Below are 15030 nucleotides of genomic sequence, written 5' to 3'. Positions count from 1 at the left end.
CCGGATGCGCTGGAGGCAAGATGAAGACATTTACGCCGGGAGGCGGAGCCGCGTCCTTTGCGCGCACAAAGTCCAACAACAATGAGCTGTGGTGGTGCCAGGAGGAGGACTCCACTCCTCCGAGCGCCGGTGGATGCGCCGCTTCCGCTGCTGGTGGCCGAGGCGGCTCAGTGTCAGAGCACAGGAGCGGACGGGACACAGCCCCAGAGGCAGGCTTGTTAGGAGAGGGGACCATCGGCATGATATGCAACAAAAACGGAGATTGTAGAAGGGACCCCACCAGCTCAGGAAGCCTCTCCTCCCTCATTTCAAGGCAGGCAGATGGAGTAGTGGCCTCAGCAGAAGACGGGAAAGGGCCGTCCGCCAGCATGGACGGCTCTGTCACTTCACCGGGGTCCCTGGCACTGGGGCCGGGGTTCGAGGTCAAGGCGGCGACAGGGGCCGACAAAAAGGACTCCAGAGTTTCTTTTTCCAATGCCCCGACCAGCAAAGGACACACTCCGAGTCAACAGTCGAGGAATTCTGCCACATTCACCAAAGCTGAGGACGGCTCTCAGATAGTGCCGGACGATGGAGACTCCAGGGGGACTCAGACATACATGCAGAGGCAGTTCAGCTCCATGCTTCAGCCCGGAGTTAACAAGTTCTCCCTGCGCATGTTTGGCAGCCAGAAGGCGGTGGAAAAAGAGCAGGAGCGCGTAAAGTCGGCGGGTAATTGGATCATCCATCCATACAGCGACTTCAGGTATGGGTCCATTAGGTTCATAAACATCCACTAGGACCGATGCCAGGTCTGCACAGACACTATGGATGTAATAAAACCCCTCCTCATATCAAACCGTTTTATATGAGGGAATAAAAAATAGAGCAGAATCAGAGAGCTGAATGCACATTAGAAACAGAGACGGGACTGAAATGATTAAAACAGCCAACATCACACCCTAAACGGGTCAATAGAAATATAACAATCATTTCAAATATGCTTTCATCTTGATGAATATATCTCAGGGACTGTAATGCTAAAAAATAAAAAAGGTTCTTTGTTTTTTTTGTGTGGAAAAAATCGGTGGAAACCTCGGTTTGATTGATGAATACAAGCAAAGGTTCCGTTCAGTGATTTGTGTCTGACGTGAAGTTGGACAACTTGAGTCCCGAACAGCACCGAGTGTGAAAATGAGTTTCAGCACCGAGGACAGCTCCTCCATTTGGCGCCTGTATAAACCTGACGGGTCTGAGGACGAACCCGGACTATCCGAGAGTCTGACACCAAATAACACCAAATATTAACCTGTGATTTCAATCCACCTTTACTGTCCAAGCTCAAACACAGAACATGACTCAGCAGCGCACTTCATCAGTTCCTCCCCTTCCTTTTTTAGTCTCCACTTTCTTCCAGCTGATCAAACAGCAGCGTGGTTGTTCTGCTGATTATTTTTAGGAGTAATTCTTCCAGCAGCTTTCTATTTTCTCCATTATTTGAGGCCTATAAAATGGCACAAAATATTAAAGATTCACAGTTCCATTATCAGCTTCCTTGAGACAAATGTGATGTCTTCAAGTGTACTAATTTGTCTGACCAACTATTAAAACGTGTTCAGTTGAGAAACAACTCAGTTGAGAAACTCTTTACATTAGAAGTACAGGAAACAGGCCACTTTTGGCATTTTACTTGACACACTCATAAAATCTCACACTAACTTTCCACTGTCAATGGTTAATGACTGCTCGGCTGTTGTCAGGTCTCTGTAGCTGCTGTTGTGTGATTTGAAATGACCATGACACCCAGCTTGTCTTTCCTGTAATTTGCTTTTCTCTTTGTTTGACCTTGGCTTGACCTTGTCCTTGATCAAATTATGCAAATTATGTTCGTTCAGATTCACGACAGTGAGAGAGCTTTTACTAGAATTTATCATTTATAATACTATATAATATACTATAATTTGCCATAAATCAAGTAAAATCAGCATTTTTCATGACTTATTAGATGTGGTTAAATACGCCATGTCTAATAAGTCATGATGTATGTGACTAGTTCATGTTGTGCACCTTAAAGTTTAAACATGTATTTCGGAGTTAGTTGTCAGGTTTCTAACAGTTTTCTCCCCGTGGCTTTGCCCTGTCAGGTTTTATTGGGACTTTACCATGCTCATGTTCATGGTGGGCAACCTTATCATCATCCCCGTGGGCATCACCTTCTTCAAAGACGAGACCACCACACCCTGGATCATCTTCAACGTTGTCTCCGACACCTTCTTCCTCCTAGACCTGGTGCTCAACTTCAGGACGGGTATTGTGTTTGAGGACAACACAGAGATCATCCTTGACCCCAAGAAGATTAAGATGAAGTACCTAAAGAGCTGGTTTGTGGTGGACTTTGTCTCTTCCATACCCGTGGACTATATCTTCCTCATCGTGGAGAAAGGGATTGACTCGGAGGTGTACAAGACGGCCCGGGCGCTCCGCATTGTCCGCTTCACTAAGATCCTCAGTCTGCTGCGCCTGCTGAGGTTGTCCAGACTCATCCGTTACATCCACCAGTGGGAGGAGGTAAGCTGAGATTCAACATTAGAGATTCAACAACAACACTAGGCAATAAGAATTTGGGCTTTATTTTTCTTGGACCATTAAGGGAGATATCATGTTGATTGATAACAGGTAGATCCGGTGTAAAAAAAGCACCTGGGACTTACATTTTGTGGGAGGGTGGGCGGCACAGTGGTTAGCACTGCCACTTCACAGCAACAAAGACTGGGGCCTTTGTGTGTGGATGTTTGCCCCGTACCTGTGTGGGTTCCCTCTGGTGCCCCCACCCACATAAACCCTGCACAGGTGGGAAGTATAGGTGATGGATGGATGAATAATACTGAGGTGAAGTACACAGCTTAAGCTCAAGGGGCAGCTCCGTTTTAGGTGGTGCACTGTATTTATGTAACAGGAGCTGTCACACCATTCTGAGCCATCTGCGCAACTATCCATATTGGCAACCTTGGAAAAAACACAGACAGACATTTTGGTTGCTAATGCATCACATTACATTTTTCTGTGTTAAGTGTTATTTATATTTAACTGTTGAACAATCATTTTCTAACTGTAACAGTCAATATAATGTGAGATCATAACCAGGATAACCATCTACAGAAGAAGACAGAAATTATTAAGTGCTAGCCTCTTAGGTCAATCTGTTTTCTCTATTAGTTAATTTTTTTTTGGTCTCACCAAACGAGTCATTAGCATCATGCCAGCCATCACAGCTGCATTGATGATCGGTGGTACTTTGGTGTAGAAGTAAACTGCACTTAAGATTTTATGACAATTGTTGCCTCACCACTATGAATTATGTTTTCTTGTGAGAAAATAAAAACCAACAAGTCTCACTCATGAATACAATAATGGATTCCAGTGCAGTGGTTCATAATACAACTAATCATGTTATTGGTATTCTGGCATTCCATCTATGTATGATTACTTCCTGACATCCTGCCTGATACTGCCTGATATCCAAATAAGTTCGAGGTCCACATTCACAAGAAATTAATTTGTACTTATCAGTGAATAATTGAAAAGGGACCTCCTGAGGAATGGACACAGCCACTGGGGACCCCAATTGTCTTCGCTACCAAACTGTCTTTTACACATTTTACACACAATTGATCTAATGTGGAATTTCAACCAATCAAGACGTCAAACAGTTTTAAATTGATGCCGATGAAGTGGCTAATTCAAGCGCACAAGCTTCACGGATCCCATTCCACATCAGGAAATACACTTTTTTGGCTGTTTATAAAAAAACAAGGATCCCTATTCATCCAAACAAAACATCTATGAATCACATGTGTGTGTTCCCCCACTCTGAAAATAACCACGGCTGCCCTGATTACAAAATGGTAAGTTGAGCTGGACAAGAACCTTAATTACTGTATCGAAAACAGACATCCAAATGCACCTTTGCTTCATCAGCTTAGATGAGCTGAGCTCTGGCTGGCTGTGTTTTTCCACCACCCGGCTCAGCTTGGCTCAGCTTAGCTCAGCCTGCTGCAGCCTAAAAGATCATCTTAGGGTTGTGATGACTTCAGTTTTTAGCCCGGTTGTTGGCCAGCTGGTTCGGAAAGGTTGCTGGATAACTGTATGTTTTTGTGACATAATTTCAAAATGTGTGCGTTTGTTATGTGGCTGAGACAATAGTAACGTAGATAAGCGTTACTAAGCAGCGTGATTTCCTGAGGCAGGAAGTGCGAATCAGGGCCCTCCTCTTGTTGCCATGCCTCTCTCGTGGGGTGAACAGTTGGCTGTGTTATCATGAGTGTGGGAACTGGTTAGGAGGATAAAATTTTGTCAGGTTCACTTGTTTTTCTCTGGAATGTTGTCATCTGAATCATAAGGAACTAAACCATGTCGCGCAGACAGCAGCAGAAAGTATTTTATCTGTGTTGTTGAAGTTACAAATTGTGGTCACAGTAATGTACCTTCACCCAGATTGTGGTCTGACAGTGACACATGGCCAGGTGCTGTTTTGGTGTCGGGGGGAACATTAGTCGTGAAGCCTCATTATTCATGATGGGAATGCTTCCTAATCACAGGGCAGGGCTCCACACTGTGTTTCCCCTTCTCCTTCTCTAAATTGGTCGAGCGCATTAGCCTTTATCGGTGACAAGAGAGCAATTTCTTTATAGTTTGGAGTTTGTAACTAAATTCCATTTTTCATGCCTAACCTGGACTAAGGGAAGGGAAGGAACACAATTTGACAGACTATTTTAGAATTACTTATAATCTAATATAAATGTTTGTGTTGTTTGTGATGGAGTAAGGTCTTGGTTGGCCTTCTTGGGCTGCATAACATATAACAAGAGATTTTTGCACCCTTGGGTTTAGTCGGGAGTTTTGAGATTCAAGTGAGCTGCAAGTTGAGTACAGCAAGGCCTCTGAGGTGATGGGATGAGTCATCAAATGTCCCGGCCCGGCTACTCCCAAACTGTAAAACCACAACTTCGGCAGCTCTTTAATGTCGCACTCGCCCAAACACGCACACACACACGCACACACACACACCCACAATCTGGCCTACTTCATGTGTAGAACTGTTCTCTCAAGTGAGGAATTAGGCGTTGTTTTTTTCATATAAGAAACCGATAAATAGGCAAATAAAGTGGGGCATTATTCTATATATAGTAGATGTACGTTTGCATTTGCAGACACATACTGAGTCTGTCCTACTTTCCCTGTAGGACAAATCTCTCACCACTAATGGATTTTTTCTTTTTGTTGTTGTTTTTGTTGTTTTGCTTCTGAGTGAGGCATCAATTGCATCAACCAAGCAAGGATTTCACATCAGTGCCCATAGATGGATGTAAAACTGCCAACACACACACACACACACACACAGAGACACGAATGCATACACACAGTGATAACAAGGCCTGGCAAATAGCCAGCAAGGCCACAGCAGTTGGTGTTTACAAGGCTCAGACCACAATAACAGGTCCACACAAATGAGGCTTCTTACCTGAGGCAAGTAATACCAAGAAAAAGCAAAGAGAGGCCAGCCTGGGCTGCAGATCAAAGCCTCATCAGTGCCTGATGAGGCTTTATCATGAAAACAAACCACAGACTCTGTACCTGTTCATCTGCCCCACCTGGCTCTAATTTAGAACCTCAGTCTGGTACATTATTTGTCTGAGGGGAATGACATGCATTGATGTATGGTTAAGTTTTCAGAAATATTCATCCCTGTACTGCAATTATCCTCCCAGCCTACTGATTCACTCTAGGCAGCACAAATAATCTTTCATTAATATCTGCCTGCAAAGTGAAATCGCTGGTAGATTGTGTTTTGTAGCTAAGATTAAAAAAATATTGCAAATTTGTATCTTTAAGCTGACTTGAATGGTTGCCAAATACTATAAGCAGCTATTGCCACTAAGAAGAACAAAAACACTACCGGCTGACAAATCTTGTGTCCATGTACCACCAAAAACAAATCTAAAAGAGAATACATATTGGGCTCGAAAACATGACTGTAAATGAATGCTTCTTTTTTAAGTGCTATCTTGCACACTTAGCATGCAGACAGTTACGTTCCAAAGTTGTCTTGTCAGCTTCACTACACTATAATATGTTAATGTTGTGTTTACAGCTTGTTCCACTGATCCCAGAGGCAAACTCTACTGATGCTTGCTGCCATTTGTTTGCTAGTTACCAAGGAATAAAATCTCCCTTTGATGTTCAAGGATCATTAAATGTATTTTGGCCACTTTGGGGCAGCGGAGAGAATCACCATCTGGCCAACTTTTTCTTTAGATGCTAATGCTTTATTATGCTAACTGGCAAATTAGGAAGCTTGAAGTTGGTTTTTAATGGCTTTCTCCTAAGCAGTGAAGTAAAGTTATGGGTGGCAAAGTTGTCCGCAGTTAAACAATGAAACTCTGTACTTGCTGGATTTAGAATTTGTTCAAACTGATCCAGTTGTTATTTTGAATTCGCTGATTTGTTATTCCCTTCACACATCTGTCTCTTCTTCTCCTCTCCCTGTTTGTAACCCTCTGTCTGCCCATCTCTTCTCCTCCTGACAGATCTTCCACATGACCTACGACCTGGCCAGCGCCGTGATGCGAATAATCAACCTGATTGGTATGATGCTCCTGCTGTGTCACTGGGATGGCTGTCTCCAGTTCCTCGTCCCCATGCTGCAGGACTTTCCATCTGACTGCTGGGTCTCCCTCAACAAGATGGTGGTAAGCTAAACCTTCAGTGTGTCTTTTAGCCTCACATGAAACACTCATTGGCAGGTGTTGAAGATTTTCACAAGTCGCACAATAACATGAATATATATATATGCAAAACTGCTTGACAGAACAATGGCTGCAAAACCAGAGTGTAAAACATATCACCAGTGGACCACAAAGGTGTTTTATTTTCAGGAAGATGGGGGAGTGGGATTGATTTAAAGTTGAGAGTGCGCACGTGCATCCACACAAGACGATCCCCAATTAAACCATCTGTAGTTAGACCCGGGAGATATGTTTGTGTACCAAAAGCAGACAATCGCTGAAAAAAGAGCCCCTTTGGTGTCAGTTCATACACCATGTTACGTGCTTTGTTCTTAAGCCATTCTCGTCTTCATTTCTCTCTGTTGTTTATTTTTTTGCTCAAATGGCTTTCGTTCCTTCAAGCTGGCAGGTAGCCTCCGGCCATCTGCTGACAGACAGGCCATTAGGAGGGCTTTTCTCCCAAATTATTGTTGGTGTAAAACTCCTCTGAGATCTAATAAACCAACAACTCGGTGCCCATTCTTTAGCGGCTTATTAACGCACAGTGATGAAGCTATATGATGCTCATATCAAAGGAAATATCCAAAGGTTAATGCATCAACAGATGGAAAATATTGAGATGTTTTGCATTTGAAAACAGTTTCCAGAGCAGCATTTAAAAATAAATTCTGTGGGACTGACACCTGGATCATTTCTGTGATGTGGAGGATTGTACCACTGATGTGCATTTGAATGAGGTCGCGCCTTCTCAATGGTACAACAATAACCGATTACTGCGACTGTGGTCGCTCCATACCAGATGAATGGAACGATCAGAAATCACCGTCTGTAAACTATAGGTGTAACATTTGTTAAATTGTGAGGAAAAATACCAAAATATAGAGTAACATCAGACAACATTTTTCCTAGTTCATTGTTTTGGGCTTAAACCCTTTCATCCTGCCTGATTGGAGATGAGAGATTGCGAGTTGGTGACTGAAATGGCCAGAGGCAGCGATAAGTCAGGGGATGTGAGCAATGTAACGTGTTAAGCTTAAGCCACAGCCTGGACCCCAAATAGCAGGTACAGGACTCAGAAAGTAGTGAAGAGAAACAAGGCTTTAATGGCAAATAGAAACAGGACTGAACTCAGGTAGGTGGATGGCAGATTGGAGCCCCCGTCGGGTAGGTAGGCAGACAGGAAGGCAATGGAGGAAGGTGCCCAGGTCGGATGAGCCGGATGTGGTTTCAGGCGAGAGCTGGAGCAGGAGTTTCACATGAACGGGCAGGACGAGCCGGTGATGAGCGGAGAGCCGACCCAGGCTTAGATGCAGTGCGGGTCGGATGGTGGCATCAAGGAGATGATGGAGGTGTGTGAAGCGGAGGAGGACCAGAGGACATACCCAGCTGGAACACAGACACACACACACACACAGGTGGAGTCAAAAAAAACTGACCCATACCACTGTACATTTGAAAACGAGCTAATGATTAACTTTTAGGACTTTCGAGCTTGGTTTGTGGTGACGGGAAAAGGAACGACTGCATGAAAAATGTGAAAAAAGGGATTGGTTAAAGTTGTGGCGTGATGGTTGGCATTAGTGAGGATAAGGCAGTTTTCCTCATCAACACTGGCATCATGTGCCCTATAATCTGGCCCACTGCTGTGACAACAGAGCCAAAAGATGTTACTGGTTGGCTGCTCCTTACCGCTGCAGAATCAGAAGGTGCAAATTATATTTGACAGCATTTTTGTTGCGTGTAAGGAGGTTAAGCGCACTGGATAATACCTTCCTGATGCTTTTGTGAGGTGCAGGCTGTTTCCTGAGCCGTCTAATGCGGCTGCCGCCAAGAAATGTGTCATATGCTGAGAGGGAACTTTCTCATTTTCGAAAATAGTCCTGCGATAACACTGGAATATAAGTGTGTGCACACGCCAGTTCGGGATGTGTGAGGAACTCCAGGGACAGATGGATCTCACACCCTTTGACCCAAGGGGACACCATCTCTGTTCTATTTTTTCTTTTCATTTCTGGCCCTCTGTGTTTTTTCTCACTTTTCTTCTCCCTACACACAAAGATGGCTTCCTTTGGTCTGAGGAGGACAGCAAAAAGCCCGCTGCTGTGTCAAATTCAGCGTGATGCCAGACATAGCAAACATCCCAGATGTGATACGTTTAGACATTTGAAACAGTTCAATTTGGTCACAACTTTTTTCAGATGGAACATGCCGACTCCCTTCACTTCTGGAGCTGTTTTCTTTATCCACAGTTACAGATATAGATGGTGATTGTCTGATATTTGCCTCCAACTCGAATTCAAAGCAACATTTTGTGTCCATGCTTTTCAGTCTCAGACATCTCAGTGGCATTCCTTTCTATAATGTTAATTATCACCAAAGGGCACGGATGCCGAGAGTAATCGTTCTATCGTCCTATATGCTCTCATCCATGATCCCTCCTGTCTCCCCAGCTTCCTTTCTACTTTCTCCTCACTCTGTTTACATTCATGCGTCAGACTGATGTGCGTTGTTTGTGCCTGTGTACCATTTTCCACGCACAATGCCACATTTGCAAGTCGCCTGGTGTGCTGTGATGCCTTCATTTTGGGGCTAATCAAGATCTAGGGAACCTTTTCAGATGCAGCGTTAAGTCATCCTCATCCTCGTGCTGACTGGATGTCTGCCTGTGCTGGATATTAAGTGGACCCCACCCTGCTTTCCGCTTTCATCCTCCATACACTTGGGCTGTGGAAACACAGCCTGGTTGTCTTTCTTTAGAAACAACACATGAGGTTGTTCACTTTTCTCAGGGGATCTTTCACATGCACTTTTATGCATGCATTCACGATTAAGCCTCTTTTATTTTTTTCCCTAATCACTGTGAGTATGATTGAATAATTTCTGTATGTCAACAATGAAACGCAGCATCTGTGCCTCCTAAAAGATGTATAGGCTACGTAGTTGTGTTCATTATGAACTCCATAGTGATCACAAGAGACCAGATCAAGCCTGTTAGTTATATAAGTGGCTCTGTTACGTGAATGATAGGTGCTTTTGTCCATCTGTATGTCCGAGCGTATGTGACTTTATTATCCAAACATCCAAACTGTGTGTCTTATTGAATCATCACCATCCTGCAACCTTCTGTAGCCATTTGATTTTAGATAACGAATACAAAAACACAAACGCAGTGGCTTTAAATAATACCTCTCAACATTGCTAACAAGGTTTTTAATGACACTTTAGAAATTAAAATGATAAAGCTGTCAGTTTTTGGACAGTCAGAGAGGGACTGCCGTGTCAGAGAAATACACGTGTGGCAGAAATCAAATACAAGGTATGAATCAGACAGTGTGTGTCCTCAGCGCCAGCATGTGTATACACTCACCCTTCGATAATTATCATAGATGTCCCCTACTCCCTTTGTGTTCCACCCTAAATGTATTATGTACAATTAGCTATCCTCCACACTGCCCAGTGAAGACCAGTGGCTAATTTCATTTGTGCCCCCCACCCCCCACTTTGAGTGGTATCTTTGTAGAATTAGTTTATTGTGTTACTATGAAGGTTGTAATTTTCAATAGTAAGAGACAGCTGTGCACTGTGTCAGTTTGAATCAGCTGATATCTCAAACAGACTGCTTACAGCTGGTCCCCGTGTGTGTTCCTACGGGATACATTCAAAAGAATATTTTTAGCGAGCAGATTCTCTGGCAGAGAGTTTGAAAGTTCAAAAGAAGATCAACACGACTTAGTTTTAAAAACTTCGAGGAGTGGCAAATTTGGACCTGGCTATCCAGGGCGATAGATTTTTCATCCTGACTTGCACTAAGTCGCAGACAGCATGGTCTTTTTGGGGCACAGACGGGTGAGTGCAGAGCATACATTATTAACAATCACAGCTGTGTTTCGGTATCCGCACGCGCAAAAAATGTACGTATATAAATTTGCACGTAGGTCTGTGTCTTGGTGTATGAAAATCCCTGGACGGTGAGAATATATGTACAGATACACATCTTTCACACCATACATAGCATACACACAGTCGTTAGCCTGATTAGTGTGATGTTGTGAAAAAAGGTAAAATAAAAAATGTGAATTCGGGTGGCATTTTATTGAGAGCTTTTTTCTTTCACTACATTGTATTAGAATGAAATTTATAGTTTAAAGGAACTTCTGATTACAGACAGTACTGCTGAGTGACTTTTGTTTTTTTGGTAAGAATGAATGTAATTCTATCTTGAATAAACGTTTGTCACTGTGCATGATAATAATTATAATGATCATGATCTTTGCACGACTAAGTCAATACGTACATGATCGCCATGAATAAAGATCATTATTCTGTTTGATTAGTGAAAAAGAAAGACCTGCACAGTCAGGTATGACCAGATAACAGGCCCGTTTCTTGGTCTTTCATCTGCTCCAACAACCGAATCCAACTGAGAGCTCAAAATAGAAATGAAACTTTGAGTGAATTTGAAATGAAATACAAATAATCCTGGAAAAATACAAATGATATATCCAACCGGTCAATCAGTGGCTGAGGACGGCACTCATCCCAGAAGCTACACTCAGACACGGTGGACAGTGTGTGTGAGCCGCAGATGTTTGAGGGGATGATGTGTGGTTCATCGGTGCCCGTGGAGAGTTTTCTAATGACTCTAACGTGGGAGAATTAGAATTGGCTGAGTGCGTGAGCGCCAATCAAAGGCAGACTGGAGCTGGCAGATATGCGGGCTCCTCATTAACACTTTCCCTCGTGTCTCTGTTTGGACGGGATCAGACGAGGCTACTCAGTGATCGTGATGAGGCTCTTCAACAATCCTTACACTTTCCATGAATTGCCCTCTCATGGTTTAATTAACTGTCTTTGATTCCACTTCATATGTACTAGTTTTTCACTGCAATGTGCCTCCACAGTAAGTCCCAAGCCAAGGTCATCGGGTCAGTACCATGGTAGAATAAAAGTAAAAATGCAAAAGTAAGCAGCTCTGGCAGGAGAATAGAAAACAAACCTTTCTCTCCCTTCGCTTCCTTCTTTCCCAAACTATTGTTTTCTTCAGCTGTGTCTCACTCTTTGCCCTCTCTGTCTGTCTTCCAGAATGACACATGGAGCGAGCTCTACTCCTTTGCCCTCTTCAAGGCCATGAGCCACATGCTGTGTATTGGATATGGAAGACAAGCCCCAGAGAGTATGTCGGACATCTGGCTGACGATGCTCAGTATGATTGTGGGAGCCACTTGCTACGCCATGTTCATCGGCCACGCTACTGCACTCATCCAGTCTCTGGACTCGTCCAGACGGCAATACCAAGAAAAGGTGAACATTTCTTTCATATTTGCCGTATTAGCCTTTCCCACTGGCTTTTGACACCTGATCCAACAGTTATAACAGGTTCAGCCAAATTCCAGCAGCATCTAGAAAGGCAGCTTCTCTGATATAATTTTGACTTGTGTTGGTATTGAATATTCGTTCAACATACTTGAATAGTTCATCATTTTGGGGGATTCTGTTTATTTTCTCTCTTGTCGAGTGTTAGATATGAAGATATATGTCACTGTTCAGTGTGTATGGACGAGCTCGGGACAGTTTGCTTATCTTAGCAGGAAGGTTGGAAATGAGGTAGGGATAGCCCACCAGCTAAACTATCCCATAATCCTTTTGTCTGAAGAAATGATCAGAACTGTTTGAAAAGATGTCGCTTTTGATATTTTATGGTGTCACCCCCGAAAATAAAACTCTGAGAATACATCAAAAATGTCTGAGGCAGATACTTCAGAAATAAACAGATAAACAAATAAAAGGATCATAAGTGATATAATTCAGGGTGTTAGCTTCAGGATTACCTTACCTGAAACCAAATAGCCCCACAGTCTAGAGCAGAGGAGACTCCAATAGGACATTTAATCACCAGTGTTTGTCCTTCACAATGATGTGTGTAGGATTATTATATTTGATATGAACAGAGGGGGTTTTTCCTCATTAGATTCCAGCAAACTTTGATAGCAACAACATCTGTTCTATTAGTGTGATACTCACGGCAGCAGCTCCCTCTGCCTCGCCCCGTCTGTCGTCTCCTGGAATAGCAGATCAAAGATTTGGGCATCGGTGAGCCGGGGAGGGAGCCCATTCCTGCTTTATAAGGCCACAGTGTCATTGGTGCTCTGTCTTGTTTAACTTGTTGAGAAGCTGGATGAGGTGGGGATGTCCCGCGCTATCTATCACTTACACACAAGCATGCAGACACACAAACACGTTAGAGTGATTGGTCAGGCTCTGTTGTCCCATCGTGGCCTCTGGCTAATGTTTGGAACGGAGGCTGATCGGGTGTTCATCTCTGAGTCAGAATCAGCATTTAGTTTTGGAATCCCGTGACTCGGGAGTGCATCATCTTTCAAGAGAGAATCGTTTTTATTTGTGATGTCAGTGAAGATCCGTGATGGTGCTGAGATACACACAAAAGGCAGCATTATTGTGTGACTCCGGTTTTAGGCGTGAGCCTGATGAATTGTAAAGCAGTTGGTGAGATTTTCTGCTGCAACGCAGACAACTTTCGCATTAAAAGCTCATCCCTTTGCTGTCCCCGGTGGCGCTGTTTTCCTGCTTTCTCTTGGATTTCCATTTTTCAACTGATATTAGCTTGCTAATTATCGAGCCGTGGTTCAATCGCACCACTTTCCCATACAGAGTCACTGTAGCGCCTGTATCTCTTGTATTGTAAACACAACAATGGGTGAATTCTGACCGGGACTGGTGAATAAACAGCTGCCGCTAACGCTGAGTATATATCCACAGTAAAATGTGCAAATATTCAAATCGCTCAGAAATGACTGAAAAATAGCTGCACTGGATTATCCATAGACTACATGTTGTAATAAAACTGTACACCATTCTGTCATGCTCAAATTGGCTTTTAAACACATTTTTCACTCCTTGGACCACCTCAAACCAATTTTATTGGTATAGGTGTGGGTTTATTTTATTAATCTTTAAATGGCCTTTCATCTGATTCTTATTTTATCCGTCGACATGAGTCTCTTATTTCATGAAGTGACCTCAGATATGTCGACTCCACAGCCTGAAGCACTCAGTCCTGTCATGAATTCAATGCTTTTGTTTGATCTGCTTTCATAAATGTCCTTTTGATCTAATTGCCTTTTATTAACCTTTTATTTTTTGCCTATGTACATTTAAAACGTATTATCATTTTCTAAAGTAGAAGTTGTTATTATTGAATAATTTATTTTTATCACTTCACTCTCACTCTTAAGCCTTCATAATTAACTCCTTTCCATTTTTTTGTTTTTTTTTAAGAGACAAATGTTTCACCGTTTTTTTTGTTTTTTTTTTTTTTTTTCCCCTGACCAATCCTCTCACAAATTCCATCCTGTCCTCTGCAAATTTGGTACTTGGTATTAATGTACTAAAACACTGAGAGAAAGGGAAAATGAGCTGCAGACTTCATGCTGGAGTCTGTTTTCGGTACTTTGATGTGAGGTCAGAGAAAGTTAGCTCCATTCTCCTCTTCTCCCACAATGCACTGCTGTGATATAATGTAAAGGCAAATAACAAAGTGGCAACAACATGCTAGGCTTGAGTAAGACAACAGATCCAACGTCCCGTCCCTCTCCAGCACCACATCACTGTTTGTTCATCAGTAACCGTTGGCCTGAACCGGACTGCCCGACAGTCGACACCAGCACCGTCAGATAAGAGACTGGAGACAGAGTTATTGCTTGGAACGTGTCACGCTGACAAAACACATTCTTTGCATAAGATAGTCTAAATGCAAGTGACAGCATGGGCTTATATTGACATAACGCAGAGTAAACAGTTAGCGTTGCACTCAGTGTTGAGACAGAAATGTCATAATAGTTCTGCAGCTAAGCATCTTTCACAACATGTATGCAAAGAAGCCACTGACCAAAGAGAGATGTGGACTCAAGCTGTTTACCTCCGGTTCAAAAACTAGGCAGAGCGCGTTGGAGTTTTATCAGAACTGACACGTTGTTTAGTTTTCTGTTTGTTTAATAGATTGTGTGAAAACACACACACAGTAAATGAGAGATGAGAGAGGGATACTACATATTGATTGACAAATGAGAAACTATTTAAACCCCCACATCCCTTTCAGGCTAGCTAACGTACCCTTTCACTGACACCATCATCATCATCATCATCATTATCATTATACTTCAGATTAGTTCTTCTTTCCACTCCCACTACTTTTAGTATTTTCAGCCATTTATTTACTTTAATTTGGAATTTCAGTACTGTATCCATT

At 42.9% G+C, this 15030-nt stretch overlaps 1 protein-coding gene across 1 annotated transcript in view; it reads left to right on the top strand.

Moving 5' to 3' along the window:
* Positions 1-368: 368 nt before the first annotated feature.
* hcn2b (hyperpolarization activated cyclic nucleotide-gated potassium channel 2b) overlaps positions 369-15030 on the top strand; it is a 28934-nt gene continuing 14272 nt past the window's right edge. The window contains exons 1-4 of the mRNA XM_029500149.1: positions 369-745; positions 2124-2547; positions 6567-6728; positions 11847-12065. Of these exons, the coding sequence (XP_029356009.1) occupies positions 369-745; positions 2124-2547; positions 6567-6728; positions 11847-12065 (1182 nt within the window). The remainder of the gene's footprint in view (positions 746-2123; positions 2548-6566; positions 6729-11846; positions 12066-15030) is intronic.

The sequence above is a fragment of the Echeneis naucrates genome, chromosome 4 (genome assembly GCF_900963305.1).
Source record: "Echeneis naucrates chromosome 4, fEcheNa1.1, whole genome shotgun sequence".
NCBI classification, from domain to species: domain Eukaryota; kingdom Metazoa; phylum Chordata; class Actinopteri; order Carangiformes; family Echeneidae; genus Echeneis; species Echeneis naucrates.
Note: the sequence above shows the minus strand (reverse complement) of the source record. Positions and strands in the feature narration are given on the sequence as shown.